At 54.8% G+C, this 24513-nt stretch overlaps 1 protein-coding gene across 2 annotated transcripts in view; it reads right to left on the bottom strand.

The window, feature by feature from the left end:
- Positions 1-290: 290 nt before the first annotated feature.
- Positions 291-24513, bottom strand: part of LRFN5 (leucine rich repeat and fibronectin type III domain containing 5) — a 42086-nt gene continuing 17863 nt past the window's right edge. The window contains exons 2-4 of one of the 2 annotated variants that reach the window (XM_083864444.1): positions 9138-10545; positions 7419-8131; positions 291-678 (exon numbers count right to left, since the gene is read on the bottom strand). In XM_083864444.1, coding sequence (XP_083720570.1) covers positions 569-678; positions 7419-8131; positions 9138-10525 — 2211 coding nt within the window. In that variant the 5' untranslated portion in view covers positions 10526-10545 and the 3' untranslated portion in view covers positions 291-568. Of the gene's footprint in view, positions 679-6460; positions 8132-9137; positions 10546-24513 lie in introns of those variants that run through there. The other variant, XM_083864443.1, reaches the window with a different exon arrangement.

Below are 24513 nucleotides of genomic sequence, written 5' to 3'. Positions count from 1 at the left end.
GTGCCCAGCCCGACCTCAGACAGCCTGGCTGAGCACCTGGACCCCGGGCAGCAAAAGGTCCCCTCTGTGGGCACAGACCCTGGGCAGCAAAGGGTCTCTCAATGGGCAGAGACCCCAGAGATCAAGGGGCCTCTCCATGGCACAGACCCCAGAGAGCACAGGGCCTCTCTGTGGGCACAGACCCCGGGCAGCAAGGGCCCTCTATGGACCAACCAATCTGCCAGGCACAACCCCCTGGATCAACCAACATGCCCATGCCGTTGTAGTAAAACATTTATTTGTTCAGGTGATGGAAGCTACCATGTTTACAGCTCGTGACCTCACCACCGGCGACGTGGAACATGACCTGGGACTGCAGCTCTTGCCACCAGATTCTTCATCGTAATTCTGAGTTATAAAAACCTTGGACACCAGAAAAAAACAGGTATTTCAGACTGGAAGTGGCAGATGGGAGATGGGACACCTGTGAGGGGGGAAGACAGTTTGTCGAGGCCGCCGACCTTGACGGCCACATGGCCCCGGCTGCAGCTTCAAGTAAAGGACTCGGAGGGTGAGCGCGGTGCCACAGTCAGTCCTCAGAGAGCTGGAACCGAATTGTTTTCTGCCGAGGAGCAGCATCGGTGGGGACGCTTTCGGGGAGTGCAGAAGGGCTGGTGTCCTGCGGAGAGGCCCCGGCTTCTGCACAAAGAGACAGAACAGAGACAGTGAGGGGACCAGCAGCAGCACCAGCCTTTCCCCATGGCCAGAGCCAGGCTGACGTGGGAGGGACCACAGAGAGAGCCCTGGGGGCTGCCATGGGGCCATCCTGGGCAGAGCATCCACTGATGGCCCCACAGCTGCTGCACAGCCAGCTGGGCACTGCCCCAAGGGCCCCAGGAGCTGCCATGGGACCAAGCTTGGACAGGGCACCACTGATGGCCCCACAGCTGCTCACAGCCAGCTGGGCTCTGTCCCAAGGGCCCCAGGAGCTGCCATGGGACCAAGCTTGGACAGGGCACCCACTGATGGCCCCACAGCTGCTGCACAGCCAGCTGGGCTCTGCACCAAGGGTTCCAGAGCCAGCCTGGGCAGGAAGCAGCAGCAGACCCTGCCCTCGGCCCTGGCACCCCTTGTCTTGGTGCCCTGAGCACGGCAGGGGCTGGGGCAGCAGAGCATGGCAGCTGAGAGGAGACTGGGCTAACAGCACCCACTGTCCCCAGCCACACTCTGCCACAAGTCTTGTCACCATCAGGAGTGCAGGCACAGCACTTCTGCTGCTGCTGCTGCTGCTTCAGGGAAAATCCAACTAACAAAACAACCTCCAAAACTCCCAAGAGAGCCAGCAAACCCATAGTTCCAGAGCCAGAGCCTTCTCCATTTTCTAGATTTGCCTCTGCCCTTGCACAGGCCAAGCCTTTGCCCATGGCAGGGACTCCAGCCCCACACGCTGCCAGGGGATCACACAGGGCTGGGGACACCAGAGCACAGCAGCAGCTGGGCACAGACACAGCACTCACCTCCCTGAGGTCTGCAGGCACCAGGAAAGGTCACTGCCATGAGGATGTGCCATGTCACTGTCCTGCCCCACAGCAAGCCCAGGGCACAGGCACAGCCCATGGGGCAGCCTCTCCTGGCCCCACTGCAGCAGCCTCACCTGCCACCAGCACAGCCCCGCTCACCTGGGGAGTGCAGAGGTGCAAATACCAACCAGGCACCTCTGAACTCACCTTTGGGCTGCTGGGGGTCACAGCCCCCAGACCAGACTGGCCATGGGGAGCCCAGGCTGAGCCAGGTGGGGGTCCCTGTGTGCCCACCGAGGGGGCTGGGCTCCAACCCTGACTGCTTCTCCGCATTCCCTCTCCCAGGGGGAATTTCCCCTGCAGAGGAGATGGCACAGCTCACACACAGCACTGCTCACACAGAGCAGCAGCCTGGCAGTGCAGGAGGAAAACCAGCTCAGCCAAGCCAGGCACAGCAGCCTGGGCTCACCCTTCAGACTCCTGACCCAGATGCTTCTAAAGTGCAGTTCTTGAAACGACCTGAGGTGACACAGCACCACAAAACCTGGAGCTTATTCCATTCATTTTAACACACACACAGTCCCTGATGTGGGGTCTGCAGCCAGCCATGTGCCACATTTGCTCTTTCCCTTTCAAGTTTCCTTCCTTCCAAGCCAAGCTCCCCTTTTCTCCCCAGCAGCAACATTCACATTGGCTCTTGTGAATGAATCTACTGCATGAGGAGTCCAGAGCCAGCAAACCCAGCAGGATTCACCTGTTGCTGGTCTGGGTTACTGGTGTGGAGTGTGGGTGCTGCACTGGGCACCACAGGCCTGTTCCTGTGCCAGACCTCAGGCACTCCCCAGGGCTGGGCACTCAGGGACAGGGGACTGGTGTGCACAGAGCTGCCTGGCCTGGCTGCCTGCCCACAGCCAGCAGCCAGGGGTGGACAAGCTGCTGCTGGGCTGGCACCAGCCAGACCCCTCTGCCGTGCCTGATGCCCCCAGGGACAATTCCACAGTCACAGGGGGTGCAGCAGCACAGAACAGTGGCTGAGGACTTGGTGCCTGGGCCTGCAGGAGCCCCAGCTGGGCTCAGGGGTGTGGTGGGCAATGACCCCAGCACAGTGACCCTGGCAGCACAGGCTGTGCCCCAGGCCAGAACCCAACATAGCCCAACACAGCCCAACACACCCCAACATACCCCCACACACAGCCAGGCACACAGGGATGCATTTGCAGAGGGGAAATGGGAGAACCACGTTACTTTAAGCAGGACCCTACAGGCTGGCCACAGTTTGCTGCTTTTAAAGCAGAACTCTGACCAACATTAAAGTTACTGCCAGGAGAAGGCACCGTGCAAATGGGTGGCTGCTGTTAGTGCAGCTTTTGGGCAGCCTGGGCGGGCAGCAGCACCATGGAACAGGGAGGTGGATGTTCCTGAGTGATCCCAGTGCTGACAGCTGGGACCACTCTGGGGGTGGGACTGCTCAGGCTCCAGTGTAGCTGCAGCTCTGCTTCCCCTTGATGGGAAGAGAAGTGATCCTGTAGCAGCTGCAGCCATTATTCCTGGTTTGAAGCCATTCCCAAGGGAGCAGCAGGCCCTCTCTCATGGCCTCAGGCACAGTTTTGCCATGGCACACAAAGGGTGCACACTGCACATTCCAGAGAGCACACACAGCTCTGTGTCACCCCACGGGTCTGGGACACTCCCAGAGCAATGCCCAGCAGGGCTGCCATGGTCCCCAGCAGGCAGCAGCATCCCTGTGCTGTGGCCCCAAGCCTCCAGCAGGGATGGGAGCAGCTGGTGCCAGGGGCCTGGCAGGACTCTGGGGCAGCCAGCCTGGCCCAGCAGTGCCAGGCCCCTCCCAGGCAGGGCAGGGTGCCCAGGAGCTGTGTCCCCTGTGCCATGCACAGGACACATGGCTGTGCTTTGCAGCTCCTGTGCATGGCTGCAGAGCACACAGGGAGGGCTGGGGACATGAGGGGACACAGGATATGAGGGCTGGGGACATGTGGGCACACACGGAGGGCTGGGGACATGTGGGCACATGGGACATGAGGGCTGGGGACATGAGGGCACACAGGACAGGAGGGCTGGCCATCACAGGGGACACGCTGCAGACACAAAGGCACCCTGGCAGCAGAGCAGAGCAGCCCCATGTATTCCTGTGAGGACATGCCTGGATGCAGCAGGAGGAGAGCACAGACACCAGAGACACAACACAACTCCCAGCTCCTCCAGCCCCAACAAACAGAGCCCCATCTCCAGGGGAGGCCTGGGCACACCCACGTGCTCCAGCCACCTCAGTAAGAGCCAAGACCTCCCTGAAGGAGGTTCTCCTCCACCAGCACCTGTGAATGAAGACCCTCTCAGGGCTGAACTCTACAGCTGAGCAGGAGCACACAGAGCCCAGCCACAGGCAGGCAATGCCTGAGGGGCAGGGAGGCACCCTGGGCTCATGTCCCTGCAGAACCCTCCAAAGCTGGGGTGGTGCTGGGGCCACAGCTCATCACAGCCCCCACTCCAGCACCTCCTACACTGAGGGGTTATTCCAGCTTGGGGGAAATAACCTGATGTTATTCTGATCCAGGAGCATCTTAGCACTTTTTCTGTTGCAGTTGGCAACCTATGGTTTCTGCAGCACAGAAAGGACAGAGAATTTCCTCCTCCATGAGGCATCCCACACTTTGAACCAAGCCTGAATCAAACAAAATGTCCCACTGCACAGTTATTGCAGCAGGAACAGATGATTCCATGCCCAGGGCATTCCCAAGGGATGATCCTCTCAGCCAGGGAGAGAAACTGGCACAGGAGCAATCCCTGGCTGCCCAGATCCCCTTTCCTGCACTCTCAGCAGAGAATCAAACCAGACACGGGGCCATATGGTCCCTGGAGCTGCTTGACACAGAGGCACCACGGACAGAACATCAGCTGCAGTGCTTAGAAAATTATTCCTTTGAGTGAAAAATTACAAATATAAAAATAAACTTCCTTAAACCACAAGACACCATTAGTATTTTAGCACTTTCACAAAACATCACACAGATTCAGGTCCAGTTTTAGACAACATAGAAAAGCATTTTCATTTGATGTTTTTAAAATGCATTATTAAACCCAACCACTCCACAGCAAACCTCTCCCTGTGCCAAGTGTGGGGGAGAAGGTGCCTCTGCCAGCACAGTCCCTCCCCAGGGCTCAGATCCTCACCAGGGCTCAGACCCTCACGTTTGACCCACACTGAGCAAAGCCCTTGTCATCACACTGCCAGACCCTGGACAGACCACCCCTGCCCTCCACAGCACGTTATTTAACAGCTCCCTTCTGTTCATGCAGTGCTCATGGGTTGCCAGAGTAATCTGAGGATGGATTCATGGTATTTTTTTTTTAAACTTTTCCATCAGGAAGCGGGTTTTCTCATTTTGAGGCTTTGTTTCCTATTTGGTCTCTGCATTTCCTGAGGGAAGCAAAAAGGGTTTCTAAAAAAGAAGCAGCCTCTTCCTTTTAGGTCCTTCACACCACCCTCATTGACTTTGCTCTTCCATGGCAGGCAATAAAATCACCCAGAGCAGCCCACAATGGCCAAGAGCTTCACCCCACGCTGCAGAGTCCTGGAGACAGGGATGGGGTGCCAGGGGCTGTGCCCCACTCTGAGATGTTCCCCCAGTGCCCTGGGGCTGCTGCCCTGGCGGGGGCCAGGCTGGCCTCAGGCACCTGCCTTAATTATGGTGCCCCCCTGAACAAGCATACAGGGTATAAAATTTAACTGTTCTCTCACTTTTATGGCCACAAAGCCCATCCTGAGCCTATTATTTGGCATCTGAGAATGCACAACGCTCAAATATTCAGAGTTAAGCTGCCTCTAATTTGAATATGATGACCATATGAGTTTAATTAATATTAACTGCAGGCTTCCCTTTACAGTGAGCAGAGCAGCTGCCATCCACACAACGAAACTGGCACCTGCTGTCCCCGACTGCTGTGGGGCTCTGGCCCTACAGAGTGGCCCAAAATCACTCCATCCCACAGGCACCGCAATTAAGAGCAGCTTAAAGGTGAGACCGTCATCTTCCAGGCCCTTCAACGCACTCAGGGACTGAAAAGAACTGGATCAAAAGGGACTGAAAAGAACTTGATCGAACCATAAAGTTCACAGGAAATATGCCCCAGAAGTCAAGGACAGCAGATGACCACCACCACTGGCCCAGGTGCCGCCGAGGTGCTGAATGGCCACATCTCTGTGACTGCAGCCCTGACTGCCCAGATAGCCCCCTGTTTGCCCAGATAGCCCCCTAACAACCCAGATAGCCCCCTGTCTGCCCAGATAGCCCCCCTGACTGCCCAGATAGCCCCAACTGCCCAGATAGCCCCCTGTCTGCCCAGATAGCCCCCCTGTTTGCCCAGATAGCCCCCTGGCTGCCCAGATAGCCCCCCTGTTTGCCCAGATAGCCCCCTGGCTGCCCAGATAGCCCCCCTGTTTGCCCAGATAGCCCCAACTGCCCAGTTAGCCCCCTGTCTGCCCAGATAGCCCCCCTGTTTGCCCAGATAGCCCCCTGGCTGCCCAGATAGCCCCCTGTCTGCCCAGATAGCCCCCTGACTGCCCAGATAGCCCCCTGTTTGCCCAGATAGCCCCAACTGCCCAGATAGCCCCCTGACTGCCCAGATAGCCCCCTGACTGCCCACTCAGCTCTCTGTCTGCCCACTCAGTCTCCTGACTGCCCAGATAACCCCAACTGCCCACTCAGTCCCCTGACAGCCCACTCAGCCCCCTGCCAGCCCCCATAGCTCCCTGCCTGCCCAGATAGCCCCCTGACTGCCCCACTCAGGGCCCCCTCAGCCCTGCCCTGCACCCCGAGGTGCCCCAGCCCCGCTCCCTCCCCAGAGGCTGCAGCACAGCTCCTGCTCCGTGGCCTGTGGGTGCTCTGGGACCCTCAGTCAGGCACCTTCCCACCAGTTTGGGATCCCAGTGCCCTCCAGTGCCCACAGCCCCAGCCGGGCAGGGCCCAGGGAATGGAGCCCTGGGCTGGTGCCCATCCTCTCCCAGCCCCAGGTGGGAGCTGTGCAGCCCCGAGCCCCGGCCCGGCTCCGGCGGGGCAGTCACCGCGAGGCCGCCTGGAGTACCGAGTGAATATTTTATTTTACACAACATAACAACACAGCGTTGTTGCTCCTGTACAGCATTTGCCTAAAAACAAAGGCAACACCATTGTCACGGAAAAGAAATATACAGTCTGACCGGTTTAAAAAATATCATTTTACTGATTGATCCAGAAGTGGTTATTTGTTAGCTTGGAGGAAATTGCATTTCCTTTATAAAAGGCTTTTTCTGTGAAAACTCTCTCTTTTTGTTTTCTGCTACCGCAGAACCAGGAAGCCAGTCCTAGAGCAGGGAAGGCACTGGTGCTGTTTCGTGCTTTTTTTCGCCTCTTAATCTTTTTTTCCTTTTTTTTTCTTTTTTTTCTTTTTTTTTTTTTAATCTCTGAATGTTGCCTTCGGTTTTGATATTAAGTAAAACCAAACGAAAACTAAACAACCCCCCGTGTGCACTGGGTGGCTTTTACAGAACCCCGCAGGAACAAGCCATTAATCAGCGAGACAGCAGTGGACATCCAAATCCAATTCCCCGGGAAAGGGAGTTTCACACAACGTTTGGTGTTTTTAAGTCGAAATAAAAATTAAAAAAAAAAAAGAAAAAAAAGAAAAAAAAAAGAAAAAAAAAAAAAAAAGCAGGTCACACAGTGCTTTCCAATATCCACTCAGAACTGGAGAAAGTTGCTTTTCCGCTATGGGCCCCGGCGCAGTCTGCCTGGAGCAGCATCCCGTTCATGGACATGCTCCGCTTGGAGCGCAGGCCGGCGCCGCGGGGCTCCAGCAGCTCCCCACCCAGCGACCGCCGCCGCTTGGCTCGGGACGCGTCTGCGGGCAGCGTCAGGAACTTACTTGGCTTGGATTGTGCTCGTTTGTACGTGTGGGCGGCGGGGCCCGCCTCGGGGCCGCGGCCGGCCAGCTGCAGGGCCGTGGAGTTATTTCTGTTCGAGTTCTGGGGCTCGGCGCTGACCCCGGCCTCGGCCTGCGCCTCGCCGCCGGGCTTCGGCCCCGACTTTCGCTTCTGCTTCTGCGACAGGGACGTGCTGGAAGTCCAGGTGGGAGGCAAAGCGGAGGTAGTGGTGGCCGAGTCCTGGCTGGAGCCAGCGTCGGGCGACTGCGTGACGCCGTCGCCGGCGGCCTTGCAGCACTGGATGCCCTCCTCGTGCCCGAGAGCCTGCTTGGACATGGACTGCGACAGCACCCCGCTGCAGCCCTGCACCTGAGCCCCGTTGGTCTGCGAGTACACGTTGCTGACCTTGGTGGCCTTCTGCTGCCCGTTGTTGTTACACACCTTGTAGCGGATCATGAGGATGATGATGAACACGAGCACGGACGCCACAATGATCCCACCAATGATGATAATCATGGTCCCGCCCAGGAACTGGGACTGCATGAAGTGGCAGCGCACGTAATCCTGCTCGGTGGTGAACTGCGTGCAGCCCACCACCCTGGTGGCCGTCAGCGAGGTGATCCCGTCGTCGTAGATGGCCAGGACGCACAGGTCGTACATCGTCCCCGCGGCCAGGTTGTTGACCAGGAAGGTTTTGCTCGTGGGAGGTATCATTCTGGGGGAGAAGGAAACCAGTGTGAGTGAACCTGGAGGATACACTGGCACCTTCCCACCCTGTGGGGCAGCCCAGGCCACGCTGGGCACCACCACGGCCTGTCCATCTGCTTCTGCCACAGCCCCCGTGGTGCTGATCTCCATCCCCCCAGCAACTCCTGCCTGCCCTTTGATGGAGCAGCAGACACTGCCAAGCCCCCTGGCATGGCTCAGCATGGCACAGCCCTCCATTAGAACAGCCACATCAAAAATATGGAATCACAGGATCACAGGCTTGGGTTGGAAGGAACATTTAAACACCATCTTGTCCACCCTTCTGCAAAGGACAGGAACACCTTTCACTAGACAAGGTTGGTCTGAGCCCTGCCAAGCCCGGCCTTGGACACTTCAGCAGATGGGGCACACACAACTTCTCTAAAGAACCTGTGCCAGGGTCTCACTGTCCTCACAGGGAAAAATTTTTTAGTTATCTGATCTACATCTACCCTCTTTCACTGTTTAAAGCCAGCACCCCTTGTCATAGTAATGGACTGAGAAATTCACAGAAGAAATGACCAAGCAATGACCAAGCAAAGCCAGTGCTGAAGGGTGCAGCACCAACACCAGGCAGCACAGAGCCCCCCTGCACTTCCCCAGCACAGGCACCACCAGAAAACACTGTGAGGAACATGGTCACAGACACTGTCCTCCCTGTGCTTCCACAAAACCGAGCGCATTAGGATCCATTTAATCCATCCACCTTCACAACCTTTCTCAGATCAGTTCAGGGGATTAGAGGTCCATTTGGATTATCTAACAATAATACTGTTCTAGGTAATTTTCCCATTTGTGAGTAGAAAGGCATGAGTCCTTCCTGAGGCTCCCACCACGAGCTGCCGGGGCTGGGCTCCATTTGGCTGGCACAGCATGGCACAGAACTCCAGCAGAGGGGCTGCCCAGGCCAGGGGCCACACGCCAGCACCAAGCCCCCAGCATGGTCCCACACGGGCAGGCTGGGGCTGCCTTACCTGTAAACAAGGGAGTCATCATAAGTACCATTGTACTGGATTTGAAACATACGTATCCCAGGTATATTCCTTTGAAAATTGAATTTCAGCAGAGCCGTGGAGGAGGTCGCCTCCGCAACAACCACCTTCTTATCCTGGCTGACTTTAGTATCCCCGTTGCTACTGCTGGCATTGGAGCCCGACTTGGTGGATGTGGAGATATCCGAGGAGCCCGGGTCAGGCTCGTGGATGTGGTTTGTGCTGTTCAGCAGGTGGGGGAGTTTGATGATGTGCAGGTCCACCGTCTGCGTGGCCTCCCCTGCCGGGTTGGAAGCGATGCAGGTGAAGGAGCCCGTGTCCTTCACCGTGGTGATGAGGATGTCGAGCGTCCCGTTGTCGTACACCGTGGACCTGGTAGCATTGGAAATCAGTTTGCCCTCGGGTGAAATCCAATGGATGGCTGGCTCGGGGTCACCCCGGGCCTTGCAGCGCAGCGCTGCCCGCTGCCCCTCCAGCACCCGCAGCTCGTGGGTGTGCCGGGTGATGAGCGGGGGCTCGCACAGGAACTCCTCCTCGGGGATGGACCAGAAGTACCGGCCGGACAGGAGCGTAGGGGAGGCACAGGTCTCCAGGTCGTCCTCCCTGGAGAGGCGCCTCAGCCACAAAAGCTCACAGTTGCAATGCAAGGGGTTCCCGCCAAAGCTCAGCGCAAACGTCGAGGGGCTGATAATCCCTGAGGTCGCCAGCACCTGAGCGCGCTGGAAGAGCGGGTCAGGCGGGAGCTTCTGCAGTTTGTTGGACGTGACGTCCAGCCTGGTCATCTTGTGGAGGTGGGAGAAGGTTCCCTTAGGAATATGGTCAATCATGTTGTGGTCAAGACTGAGAGTGTGCAAACTGACCATTTTCTCCACGGCATCCCAAGGGATGGTTTCCAGATTGTTGTAAGACAAATCCAATTCCTCGAGAGCTAAAACATCATCGAAAGCTGTGGAAGAAATTAAAGTCAGCTGGTTATTGTTCAGTATCAAGTGGTGGAGATTGGAGAGCCCACTGAACATGTCATTGGTGATCTTAGTCAATCGGTTGCTGTTCAAATGCAGAGCCCGCAAGTTGCGCAGGTCGGCAAACGCGTGAGGTGTGATAAAACTGATTGTATTCCGGGACAGCGTCAGGTCCACCAGGCTGGTCATGTTGGCAAAGTCTTTCCTTTTAATGTTTGTAACAAAGTTGTCTGCCAGCCGCAGCTCCACGGTCCTCCTGTCAATGTTGGGAGGAACAAACAAGAGCCCTTTCTTGGCACAGAGGGTGGCAAGGTTCGGAGACAAGATCTGACAGACGCAGCGCTTGGGGCAGATCTGAGCTCGCACCGCTACGCCAATGAACAGCAGAAACAAAAGCAGTTTTTCCATTGTAGAACTGATTCAAGAGCCTGCAAGGGACAGCAAACAGCAGTTAGTCTCTCTGAGGTAAGATGGACAAAATAAAAAAGCCAAGACAGACAGTGTGTGGTTAAACCATGGAACTGAAGTTCAGGCAGCAGCGAGTCACCCTCACCTGGCTCTTCTTCATTCCCCCATCCTGACACAAGAGTGCCCGTACAGGAGCACAGCTGAGAACCAGAGATGTTTGCAAACACAGGTATCCACACCCCAACACTCACATACAAAGGATAAAGTGATTGGGAAGCCCCTTGCTGCCCCTCAGGCCCCTCCTGCTAGAGCCCCTCCTGCTGCCAGCACACCTCCCCACCCCAGCACAGCCCCTGGCCTCCCAGGCTGCTGCCCACAGTGACAAATGTCCAGGTACAGAAAATGAGGAGCGGTTCATGTGTGCTTCACTTGCTAAGCTGAAACTCTCAGCAGCCTCGAAATCGCAGCAACTCAATGGGTTTACAGCCATCTCCACTGAACAGTTAAGCTCTTAATGCTGTTTTCAGAATAAACTCAGAAGGAGCTAATTTTATGTCATTCAAACCCCAAAAATGCAAATAAAACAAAACAAAGCAAAACAAAAAAAAAAGAAACAAAACCCAAGAAAAGCCCCCACAACAGAGATCTAAATAAAAACGGATCTTGGGCTAATTTTAGCTGATCACAGTTTTCCGGCTCCCCCTGGAAAGCCCAGCAGCTCAATCAGCTTCATCACTCACACCGCCAGGCCCTGCTCCTCGTGGCAGGTGGGAACGGGGCCGACAGCAGCAGTGCCCACGCCAGCTCACTGAGATCATCCATCAGTGACTGTGCCCAAGGCTCCACGGGCAGGTGGGAGGGCTGGGGGCTGCTCAGGTGGGAACAGGGTCCCACGGAGAGGCGCCCACGTGTCTGAGAGAGAACTGGTGGAGCTCAGAGGGGCCCCACGCTGCGCCTGAGCACTCAGCTCCCTTTGGGACTGCACAGTCATACACGTTTGGATCAGATTACTCAGACCCATTACCATCCCAGAGATGCATTAACGAAGCTCAGCTAAAATACAGTTTCACAGCTAGCCAGAAACAGAAGTCTTGAATCGTCATTGATATCTGACGACATTTAATGTTAGAACAACAATCATTGCTCCTGTTCTGTCTGTCCATAACCCAAACCAAATCCGTGGTGCTGTGCAAGCAGAGGCAACAACAAAAAATCAGTGAAAACACCAGCCCTAAACTCTGCTTTTCAGTACAATCAATGTACTTCTTCCTGACACTTCTGGGGACTGCAAATATTCAGGACTACTCCAACTTTTGACCCCCCCACTGGAAAAATAAAAGAGTCCAAAGTGCTACTGCAGTCCAAAGGAGAGTCTGCTACTGTGGGCAGTGCTGGGGGCTGCTCCCAGAACCAGTATAACCAGTATACCCAGTATAAGCAGCACCATTCCTGCTGCCATGACTCTGGCAGAAAGCAAAGTGCCATGGCAGGACTCAGGTTTGTCCTGTGGACTCACTTTCATGACAGCACTGCAAATCAGGGTGACAAGGACCTGGAGGAGAACAGCAATGCCAAGCACTGGAGGAAACTGCCTGCTGCAGCCCCAAACTCCACTGGTGTCACCCACCAGCCACCTCCCAACCCAGCAGCTGCACTTCATGGCCAGGGACTGTCACCTGTCCTTTCCAGGTGGGACTTTGCTCCTTTAATGTACCTCTGTTAAGTACCAGATTGGAATGGGCTCAGCAGCTCAGGGCATCTGCAGCACAGCCACTGGGGGCCCTGGACAGCCTTGGCTGGGGACACAACACTCCTTTAATTTTGCTAACTTAATGCTGCCAATTTAGATTCATGGCCATGGTTAAACTCATACATTCAATTCAGCCAAGTCCATTGCCAGAGCTACCCAAGACTAACACAAGCTTGGACCCCAATCAGCAAGTTCACAAGTTTGGAAATACCATTACAAGATGTTACCATTAAACAACAGCTGTGATGACAAGGTTACCACAAAGTTACCTACCAGCAGAGGTGGGATTTTTGGATGTTGAGAGAGTTTTGGATGTTGTCTCTGCTAATATCATCTGGTCAAATGCCCAGCATATGGCCAGAGCTGGATGCAACACCATCAGTGACCGTGAGGCTCAAAGGGCTGCAGTACATGGGGCAAGACCAGGCCAGAGGCCAGCACTGTCCCCCATGACAGGGAGGGTTTAGGGACAGTTTAGGACATGTTTAGAGGGACAGTCCTCTCCTGTGTCCCTCCCAGTGACCTGGGCAGGGAGGTGAGTGCGCCCCACACACACCTGCCAGTGACACTGAATTCAGAGGAGGGATCGGGCCCTTGGGAGCACGGGGTGCTCATGGAGAGGTCCTGGTGGGTCGGAGTGCTGAGCTCCCTCCAGCCCTGAGTGCAGCACAGACCAGTGAGGATTTGGCATCTGGATGCCTCAACTGATGGAAACAGCAAAGCCACACCTGGATCTGCATGAGGAAGCTGGTGCCCCAGGCTGTGCAGGGATAGGGATAACCCATCCTCCCCAGCCTGGCATCATCCCTTGCTGCAGGGGTAGCACAAACATTTCACCTCCTCACTGAAAAGAGCAGAGCATTTCCTCCCAGAGCATCTCCTCCCAGAGCATCTCCTCCCAGAGCATTTCCTCCCAGAGCATCTCCTCCCAGAGCAATTCCTCCCAGAGCAATTCCTCCCAGAGCATCTCCTCCCAGAGCATTTCCTCCCAGAGCATCTCCTCCCAGGGTGCAGCAGTCTTGTGGCAGTGCCCCACCATTGAGACATTGTAGACAACAATATAAACTTCAGGACATGGTGGCTTAGGAGGACAGCCATCAATAAACACATCTGCTGAAAGTCAGCCTGGCCATGTGTCCCCTCCTCTCCCAGCACACCTCATCCCCCACACAGATAATTTGCAGAGAGCAGTGTTGACATGGCTCAGAGCTCAGTGCAGAAAACACCTTTTTGACTAATGAGAGCAACATCTGATCCTCATTACTTGCTTAAAAGACAAAAAAACAGGAAGGAAACTGCATTCATACATAAACCAAATGCCAGCTTCCTGGGAAGGGGAGCACTGCTCATTTACTGCTCTGTGCCTGCAACAGGACAAGGGCAGTCAAGCTCTTCATGTGACACTTGTGATTCACAAAAAAAGCCTCTCACATATACGACTCCTTACATCCATTCTGTTGCTGCATTCGATCATTTTGAGTTACTCATCTGTCTATAAAACCTAAGTTCGAGTTGCTGTGGGCTGCATGGCTTATGGTCACACAGAGTGGGAACTGTGTCCCTAAAGAGCAGAGAAGCTGTGAGTGTAGCCCTGGTTCCATGCCTGAGGTGTTTTGGTTTTCTGAAATTCTTTTCCCAGGGAATTTTCTGTAAACAAGAAAAATGTTTTTGTAACTGTACTTATGTTATTTATTCTTTTTTTTAGGAGGGACTTCTTGATGTCCCTCTGGTTTAACCAATGTAATTGAAGAGGTTTGTCTTTGTGTCACCAATCAGATTGGTTTGTGTGAAATGGTATAAAAGGGAGACACATCCCAAAAATAAAGGAGTCATTTTCAGCCTCCTGAATGTCAGAGTCTGTCATTGTGGTGTAAAACAGCATCACTGTGAGCCCCATACACTGCCAGGGCTGGGAGCCCCTGCATTGCTCCCCCATTGGCTGCAGGGACTGGCTGGAGTCCCCAGAGTGCTGCTCCTGTCTCTGAGCAGAGGAAGGTTTTTCCTGCCCCCATTTGTCAGGTGTGGAGCAGGTCTGACAGTGCCTGGGCAGGGCTGGGGCTCACTGGAGGCAGGGACCCCTCCAGCTCTGTCACCCCCTGCCCACCCTGCCCTGCCCACTCAAGTGGGACATCCCCACACAATGGGGGACATTCCCATGGGTGGTCCTTCCCCTGCCAGGCCTTTCCCACAGGTCTTCACCCCACCTCCAGCCCAGCTATGGAGCAGGGAGCTCCATCCCCCCAGCCTGGATGTCAGGGACCCCCCAGCCCCAGCCCCAGCGCTGCAGAGCAGCCAGCCCTGCACAGAGGAGGGACCCTGAGCTCGTGTGGCCCCAGCCCAGACAGGCAGGGTGTAGGGACAGCTGGGCACACTGCAGCTCCAGCACCACACATGGCACCACCAGAGGATTTCCACTGCTTCCCAAGGAGCCCCCTGCTCCTGTCAGGGGTGACAGCCCCAACAGCCCCTCTGGCCAGCACTTCCTAAGGGCAGAGTCCCACCACAAACCTCTGCAGGGTCTGACAGGGGCTGGGGAAGGGCCAGAGTAAGCCCAGCCCCACCAGCAGTGCCAGGGGAGCAGCAGGCACAGCCTGGCACCAGGCAGCAGCAGGCAGGGGGAATAACTCCCCACCTGTTCCAGCAACAGACAGGGGTCAGCTGAAGTGCTAATGAATCTGAAATTCCTGCCTGGAATGGATCCAAGGAACCCAGGACTGAAATGCTCAGACTGTGATGGCTCCTTGTGCCCAGCATTCTGCATGCTGGGGGTTTTGCCTGCTCCTCTTTGGGGTATGGAGTGCAGCATCTGCCAGTGTGCACAGGGCTGCAAAGGGTTATTTACATATGGTGGGTCACACAGCACATGGGAGCAGCAGGATCCATTAGACAGCCATTAATTAGCAAACAACTTTCACTACAGCCAGCTCCTGTTTGGATGGCCAGTGTTACACGTGGTCAGCATGCCAGGGATGCCCAGTGTGCACACTGGGAGCTGCTGGAGCCAACTCAGGGCCTGGCACAGGCATCATCTGCCATCACTGAGGTCACAGCAGAGCTCCTGACTGCCCTGCCCACCCAGAATGAAGTCAGGATTCTCAGGCTCTTGGCAAATGCAGTTTCGTGATGGGGGAAAAAATAGTCTGGAAGCTGATGATGTTCATCTGCTGGGGATGGAGGAAGGGAAGTCACAGCACCAGGCACCACAGGCACCCTGCAGCCACGCCAGATTGTGGTATGGAAAAGGAGACTCTGGGATCTGTGGCATCCCAGCTGCTGGGACCAGTAAAGTGGAGAACAAGGAGCTTCAGTTTCACAAATGTCAGCGGTTTGTAAACAGGTCTCACGGTTTTGCTGAATTGGAACCAAAGTACCTGAGCAAAAAAAAAAAAAAAAAAAAAATATTTGAATGGAAGAAACTCATCCAGAGGTTTGCTCTGGGGGCTGTGCTGGCCACCCAAAGCTGAGCTGGCCAGGGCCACCAGCCAGGACCACAAGGCCACCACGTTTGACACTTGCTATAGGACTGGACAGGTGAATCCATGGGGAGCCAAAGACTGGGAAATCCCGGTCCTAGTCACAGGGCTTCAAACAGCCATGAACCCCTCAGAGCTCTGTGAATCTTAGAAGGAGCAAGGGGAGAGCCAGGCCTAAAGTGAAGGCCAGGGGCAGTGCTGCCAGCTCATGCAGGGATGATGCCTCTCCTGACATAATGTATGTTCCTTCCTCAAAAGCTCCATTTCTGGATTTTTGCTGGGTTTTCCCTATTTTCTACACAACAAACAGCTCCAGCATTTGCCCTTGCAATACACAGCTTAAAAACACATCCATAAAGTTCAGAAATCAAGGAGAAAAATAGAATACCCTTTTTTAAAGCACTTTATTCCAGAATTGCTTCACATTGTCTGGAGCAGACAACACTCAACAATGCCAAGTGCTCGGAAAGGCAAAAAACCCACGGGGTTCCTGCAGCAGTGCACATGTCACAGCTGGAGTGTTTCCAGCAGAAGCCTGGGCACATCCCAGGCATTGTCCCTTCAGTTCTGCTGACACAGCACCCTGTGCCCTGCCTTTTCACAAGAATGCTGGAGCCTTCCCAGGAGACACGGGCAGGGTCAGGATGGCTGCACCCAGGGGAACGCCCAGCACTCACAGCCCTGGCTCAGCACTCACCCCCAGCACTGCTCAGGACAGCTCCCCTGGGACAGTGACCCTGGGGTCAGCACAGCCTGGGCAGCAGGGACACGGCACTTCCAGGGACTTCATTCCTTTCCCTGTCATTCTGCTCCCTGCCAGGCCCCACACTGTGTCCATCCACCACACACCCACTTCCAGCGTCCCAGTGAGCTGCCCTGAGCACTCGGGTCCAGTGCCTCCTGCACTCTCCCTGCACACTCCAGTGTTCCTCCTGAACACCGCCAGCACACTCCAGTGTGCCTCCTGCACACTCCCAGCACACTCCCAGCACACTCCAGTGTGCCTCCTGCACACTCCCAGCACACCCCAGTGTGCACACCTGCTGCTGGCACAGCCCCAGCCCCACAGCCCCACGTGAGGGCTCAGCACAGGGCTGTCCTGCTCCTGCTGCCCTGACTGCACCTGCCTGGCCCGGATTAATGGCTCAGCCAGGCAAGGGGGGCTCCCACACGACGTGGGGCTGGGTGGAGGCAGCTCACCGAGGCTTTGGTAGCACAGACAGGAGCCCAGAGTGATCCAGGGGATGAGTCAACGGCAGTGCAGAGCACGACTGCAGCTCGGTTGGGTATTAATAGCTGTGCCGTGAGGAAACGCCGGATGATGCCACGGCCCCCGGGCTGGGGGCACCTCCTGCCGCTCCCCCGAGGGTTGGGGAGAGGGGCACCGAACCAAGCACAAAACAGAGCAGTGCCTGTTTTTATCCTGTGAGAAAAACACTCCTGGAGAAACCATCTCCCATGTCTGAGGGACAACTGCACTCCCATCTCGCCCCTGTCAAACCCACGGGCTGCCCAGGCTGTGTAACCACCTGGGGCTGTGCAGGCACAGCCAGGAGCCTCTCTGGGCTCTTTCCTTGTATCCTCCTGCTCCTTGGGGCAGAAGGTCTCAGCACTGCATCTCTCAGTCCAGCAGCAGTGAGCAGCCTCCCAGGGCACCTCTAAACCCTGTGTTAGCAGCACACACCCTGGCCCTGTCCATCACCATCCGTGAATGTCCTTGTGCCCTGATGACCACCCTGGGCTGCTGGTCCATGTGCCAGCCAGCCAGGCTCTGAGGACACCACAGGTACAGGACAGGCTGCTCCACTTCCCTGGCCTCCTCTATAAACTGCGCATTAGGAATTCCATCCACTTCCTTCCCTCCAGCCCTCAGGAATCATCCCTGCAGTGCTTTGCAACACAGGGAAAGCAGCACAGCCCCACTGCCTGCACTCGAGAGCTCCCGGTCCTGCTGCAGCCCACTCCCAAAGCCCAGCCAGGACTGCCAGTGCTGCCTGAGACAGCTTCAACCTCATCCCCCTGAAGCCCCCAACCCTGCACCCCACAGCCCCTGTGCACTGCAGGAGTCAGGGCAGAGCTCTGCACAGGGGAATGTCCAAAGCTCTGCACAGGGGGATGTCACCAAAAAGCCCCTCAGGTACAGTGGTACACACACACACACACACACACACACACACACACACACTGTGTTTTAAGGTCAGAACACCAAGACATTTAAGGTCCCTCCAACCCAAACCATTCTGTGGTTCTGTATAAATCCAGCTCTTTCCAGCTCCTGAGGAGTTCCTGTGCCAAATATTACACAGATATGCCAAACACTGACACCAACATCAGCATCAGCCATGCAGCTTCCAAACAGGAGCAGGCCTAAGTGAATAACTGTTTAAATGAGGCAGCTTTCAACTTAACAGAACATTTTTATTGAATTGGGGTATTGTGGCATTTTAAAAACTCTTTTTGCAACATCAAAACACAACACAAGGAAGGAGTGGAAGGGATTTTCTCTGCCACTCCCCAGTCCCTGTTTCACAGCCACACATTCCCAGGTGGTACAGGAAGGTCAGGCAGCCACGGTGGCCCTGCGTGACCCACCCCACACCCTCCAGCCACAGGTCTGGCTCAGAGGGACACGGGGTGAGCACTGGGGTGGGGAAGAGGCTCCTCAGGGTCCCCAGACCCTGGTGCAGTCCCTGGCATGCAGCCTGCCCAGGCAGAGGCACCCCCAGGGCAGGGGGGTGGAAGGGCACAGCCACGCCCCAGCACAAGCAAGGCTGTGTCACTGTAGGACACTGAAGAAAGATTAAAGACTCCAACTATTTCAGAAGGCAAAGGGCACAGAAAAAAGTCTTTTATTGTCTAATTCTTACTCCTCCTTTTATAAGGTGTTCCCATACAGAGTTACCATGGTTGGTGAATAGGAAGGACACCTCTCTGATCCCAGTGGTTAAACCAGAGAAACAGCAAAACACCACCTGGAGAAAGATTGTTCTGAGAAAGGAGAGTTGTTTGCCAGGATTGTTTTGAGAAGAAGCTTTCTTGAAAAATTTTTCCTTGGGAAAAAGTTAGTAGCTTCTAGCAAGCTAAAAATCTCTCAGCCCCAGAAATATCAGGCCCACAGGTGTGCACCCAAGTTCAGGGTGCCCACCCAAACTGCTGCAGGACACCAGCTGTGCCAGCTGTGCCAGCTGTGCGGGCCATGGCAGCCACTCACCCCTCCTGTCCTGGCACAGGCTCCTCTCAGCTGCACACCCTCCCTGCAGCTCCTCCTGCCCCAGCACCCCAACAGCAGCACTCCACAGGCTGCCACGTCATACAGTGAGGAAACCTGGGGTTTTCACCTTAGTGTGAAATGCCCACCGGTGCCTGCTGAGTGCCAGCTGCCAGGGCTGCCCCTGTCAGGCACCGCAGGGGGGTGGGAAGGGCAGCAGGTGCTCCAGAGAGCAGCACAGTCAAACCATTCCCTGGGCACAGCTGGGCTGTGACCTCACATCCTCACTGAGCAGTGACCAGTGCTCCTGCTGACCTTCACCACTGCCACCTCTCCAGCCTGTTCAGCTCCCTGGGGATGCCATCCCTTCCCTGCAGGTGCTGAGCATACCACACAGCTCTGTGTGGCTGCCAAAGGTGCTGAGAGGAGCAAGGAGCAAGGAGGGCACAGCAGAGTGACTCCAGAAATGGTAAACAGACAGGCCCCAGGACACAGATGGATGTACAGCCTCCCACACACCCCAAACTCCCTGGAACTCTCCTTCCCTGACACCACCCTACAGCAGCACAGGATATCCAGCATTGGCCATTTCTATCTGACTGCTGGGATAAAAATGTAATAATGGAAAAATGAGGTAATTAATGCCTCATCCCCAGAAATGTTCAAGGTGAGATTGGGCAGGACTTGGAGCAACCTGGTCTAGTGGAAAGTGTCCTTGCCTATGCCAGGGGCAAGATGAACTTTAAGGGCCCCCTCCCAGCCAAACCATTCTGGGATTCTGTGAGCCTATGAATAAAATTATTGTTAAGGTTTCCTTTGCCAACAAATGCCACGTTTCTAATGCACCAACGCTCTCATTCCCCAGCGGGCACTGGAAGAGGGATGAGGGTGAAGGGCACTGGCCAGGGCACTGTGGCCAAACCCAATGTGCCCACCAAACACCTTGGTGGACCAAACACAAAACACACACAGTTTAACTGGGGGAAATCAGAAGCAGAGGAAACTGAAGGGTGACATTGTCAGCACGACACACCAGAGCAAAACGGGGGATTAACCATAAGCAGGTTTCCAAACAATTCACAGGTTTTATCAAGCACTGTAAAAATAACTCATTTCTTTCATGGCCTTGCTTCTGCACAGCCCACCAAATGAAATGAAAAGTAAACTAACAATGACTTACTCCAGATGGACATTTATTATCTGTGCAATAATATCCTGCAACCGTCGCAGCATTAACGGAGGCCACTTCTTTTCTTAGTCACTGTACTCTTACATAAACACATAGTAAATTAAACAATCTAAAGGCAGGCATTTATTAGGGTTGTCTCTACACTTGCCTGAACATCACTTGAGGAAGTGAGTCATAAAACAAGTTGGATTTTGAGTTCCAAAGTTTAATTTAATGTCAAGGAGTACCAGGTACAAACCGTAGATTGCTCTCGTGGAAGAACACCTATTTAGTATTTAGGTCTGGCTTGTTAACTGGTAAATCAAACAGATGTGGCCAAATTAGCTACTGAGATGATCTAAGACGTGCCATGTCTACAGCAGCCCTGACACTTCAAAGGCAAACCCAGGAAATCTCAAGGAGATAAAACATTTCCATCACAATAACGGGTGACACGCGCCGGCAGGATACATGTAATAAAGGAAGGACAACAAGAGATGAAATGGAAATTTGTTTTGCAGAAGCCAAGAATAGAACATGATTTATATGCACTTATTTTAATTTATTTCGGGCTGAATGCAATTTATCTAAAGTCATCAAAAATTAATAGGCCATACAGAAAGTAGTAGTAATAAATCCAAACTTGGGAGCAAGCACATCTCTTTTCAATCGCTATTACCACTTACTATCTAATTAATCCAGCGTGTTATCTCGTCTGGAAACCCAGGCAATCCTGCCTGTCAGGACAGCGCTGACTGACTGTGTGGCCCCTGGCACAGCCCCTGGCACAGCCCCTGGGGGCTGTGAAACATTAACACACTGAGACCACCCCAGAGAGGGACCCCCAGCAGAACCCACTGCCCTGGCACTGGGCACCCCAAAGCTGCTGCTGCTGCTGCTCCAGCCCCCAGTGTCCCGCAGTGGTGCCACAGTGTCCCCAGTGTCCCACAGCCAGGAAACCACATGTCCCCAGTGTCCTACAGAGGTGCCACAGCCAGAGCACCGCGTGTCCCCAGTGTCCCACAGCCAGAGCACCACGTGTCCCCAGTGTCCCACTGTGGTGACACAGTCAGAGCACCGCGTGTCCCCAGGAGGGAGGTCCCCAAGGCAGGACATGAGGTGACACTGCCCCAGCAGGAGAGCCCCTGGCAGAGGCTCTCACCCAGCCCTGAGTAAATTCCAGGCACTTACATCGCCACTTGCAGCTTGTGTCCAGCACCAAGAGGAGGGATGGCAGTGCAGCCAGGCAGGAGGAGGAGCACACGCCCTGTCCCAGCTCAGAGAGACTCTGGGCACACAGGGTGAAGCAGGAATAGCAGTACAGGCAAGGCAGGAGGAGCAGCACATGCCCTGTCCCAGCACCCTGCTCAGAGGGACTCTGGGGACACAGGCTGAGGCAGGGAGAGGGAGCTGCCTCCTCTCAGCTGTGAAAGAAGTGGGGGTCACACAGTCCCCAACCAAGAGCAGAACCCGCTCCCTCTCTCCCTGCTCATTCTCCCTGTCCGTGCTGAAGGGGCTCAGGCCCCAGCACAGGCAGCTGTGTCCAGGGCTGCCCAGGGGACAGGGCTCTGGGCTCTGCCTCCAGCTGACAGGAGCCCAGGGCAGGGTCTGACCACAGACCAGCCTGCAGCAGCTGCTCAGCACAGACACGGAGCTCAGCGGCCACACAGCTGCAGCAGGAACCCGACAGGCCTCAGCCCGTGTTTAGATCCAAAGGAAATCAATGGCCATACCAAAAGGAATATTTTCCTTTACCAAGAATGACAGTTTAAGTGAAATACTGGGACTCATATTTTTTAAAACTTCAGATACATCTGTCAGGGTTGGACAATTTCGCCTAAAAGGGAAACTTTCAATGTGCCATAAGGGAGAAACTATTTTTGCAATCTTCCCTTTGGCTCAAAATCTGCTGCTGGGATTTTTCAGGAGGCAGCACTCCACACGCTCGAAAAAACTGACGGCTCTAAAATACATATTTATGGTTTCCTGATATAGGGAATAAGAACAGAAGAAAGTAATGATAAGCTGCAGGAAATGCTACAGAGCTCTGGCAGCAGGACAGACAGCAAACTGGGATCAGCAGCAGAGTCGGGGGAGGACAGGGGTAGGAGAAGGTGGCAGTGAACCCCAGGCACTGCCCCAGGGGCTGTGGCCAAGGACAGGACAGGCTCAGACACAGGGATGTGCTCAGACACAGAGATCCCTGGATGCAGGGATGTCTGGGCACAAAGATGGTCAGCTGCAGGGGTGTTTGGCTGGGTCTGTCAGGATCCCCAGCACAGCATCGTGCACCAGCTCAGGCTCACAGGCTGGGATGACCCCCAGCCCCCCCCAGCCCCCTTGGGAGAGGCACAATACAATTCTCTGCATCTCTGCTGGGTCCCATGCTCAGGGAGCTGGCCCTCTCAGAAAGAGGGAAGAGCACACTTGCAGAGCACAAGAAAACACCGAGCAGAAAGTCCACTGGCTGATCCCTGTCACACAATCAGGAAATTACATGTGAGCCTGTGCTGTTGGCTCACCTCAGCTCTCCCCAAAACTGCTGAGAGGAAACACAGTAACCCTGCCAAAGGGCTCCAGGACCTGCTCTGGAGATGACAGGAGGCCTCTGTGTACAAGGGAACATGTAAGGAAAGCTGTGCTGGGTGGGATGGGACAGGAGATCCTCAATGCCTGTGGAATGCACAGCCTGGCTCTGGAAGGAGGGCTGGTGAGGGAAGGCCAGAACACTGACCTGGCCTGAGGTGGCCCCTGCTCAGGGGCTGGCACTGGTCACTGCCTGGGTCAGCAGCCGTCACCACACCACCCTGACATGGTCACACCCCACAGGGGCCCAGCTGGCACCTCCCAGGCTGGGGTCACCAGGGGCTGGTGCAGGTGGCACAGGTTTGTGGCACTGCCAGGGAACCAGTGTCCAGGACCAGCATCTGTCACACAGCCCCTGATGGCATCAGCCAAACCACTGCCCAGACACCAGATGTGCCAGGACAGGGGGGAGAGAGGCTGAGCACGGCTGTGCTGTCCCAGCAACACATCCTACAGAGCAGGAAGAACAGGAGACCTCACTGCTTCCCATGTCCAGGTCTGCAGGAAGAGCCTGTGGTGGAAACAATGAGGATGTGAGAGGGAGGAGAGCAGAGCCAGTGGGAGAGGGATCCAGCCTGGGAGGAGCAGATGGCACAATTCCCCCTAGACCAAATCATATTTAATTTTTCTATCAATTTTCATTAGCCTTTTGCCATGCCTCTGGTTCATCTTCAGCATTTCAGGATTTGTTAAAAATAAACCGTTACTGTCTCAGGGAGCTCCTTGGCCAATTATTTTAATACTCCTGGGTACCAGTTATCCAGCTCTGCCACTTTAAAACTGCCTTACTTAAACTGTCCCTTTTTAACCTTTTCTTAGCTCCTGCAGCAGCAGGAAACAGCTGCCATGAGTTTGATTTTGTTACTCCTTTGCAAATGGCAAACAGAAATTATCACAGAAAACTTCTGTATCACCCCAATGTATTTCCTGCTTTGCCTTGTGAGGTCCAGCCCTGTAACAGGTTATGTTTGTACCTCAAATGTGGTCCCCCTCCTGCAACTGGTACCTGACCCAAGGATATTGAACATTTTAATCAGAAAACTTCCACCAATCTCAGAAGACAGATATTTAGGCACAAAAAAGACCCTCAGTGTGCAGACACATGTTTGGACAGTGGGGCAGAGAATTAAACCCTTTGGACACAGGAATAACTTCTTCATGGAAAGGGTTGTCATCACTGAAACAGGCAGCCCAGGAAGGTTTGGAGTCCCCGTGCCTGGAGCTGTCCAAGGAACGGCTGGAGGTGGCACTCAGTGCTCTGGGCTGGGGACAGGGTGGGGACTGGGCACAGCTGGGACTTGGGAAAGCTCTTGCAGCCCTGATGGGTCTGTAATTCAGTGTCTGGCAGGAATGTGGGTTGTAGAGGGTGGTGAGATGGGCAGAAAGTGCAGCAGGAACTCCAGCCCCCCCCAGCAGCTCAGCCCAGCACTGCTGGCCCCCCAGCTTTGACCCACAGCTTTAGACCAGTTGCCACCAAGCAAGTGCCTCATTATTTCATCTGTTAATTAGCCACTTCTCCATCCCCTGTCACCTCACATTAGCAAGCCCTGCTGTCAGGGCCCCCAGGGCAGTGCCAACACTGATGTTTGCTGGTTGTCAGGATGGAAGCCTTGGCTAGAAAGCACAGCTCAGAGCTGAGTGGGGCTATTCCCAACAATGAACCACAGCTCCTGAACCTGCAGACCATGGATTAGGGGAGGGCAGCATCACTGACACCAGGAGAAGCTGAACCATGACACTGACCCCACCTACATCAGAGTGACAGTGCTGAAAAGTTCATGAATGTGATGAGCAGAGATGGTG

The sequence above is a fragment of the Zosterops lateralis genome (genome assembly GCF_965231275.1).
Source record: "Zosterops lateralis genome assembly, chromosome: 6".
NCBI lineage: Eukaryota > Metazoa > Chordata > Aves > Passeriformes > Zosteropidae > Zosterops > Zosterops lateralis.
This window is presented reverse-complemented; position numbering and strand designations above follow the sequence as displayed.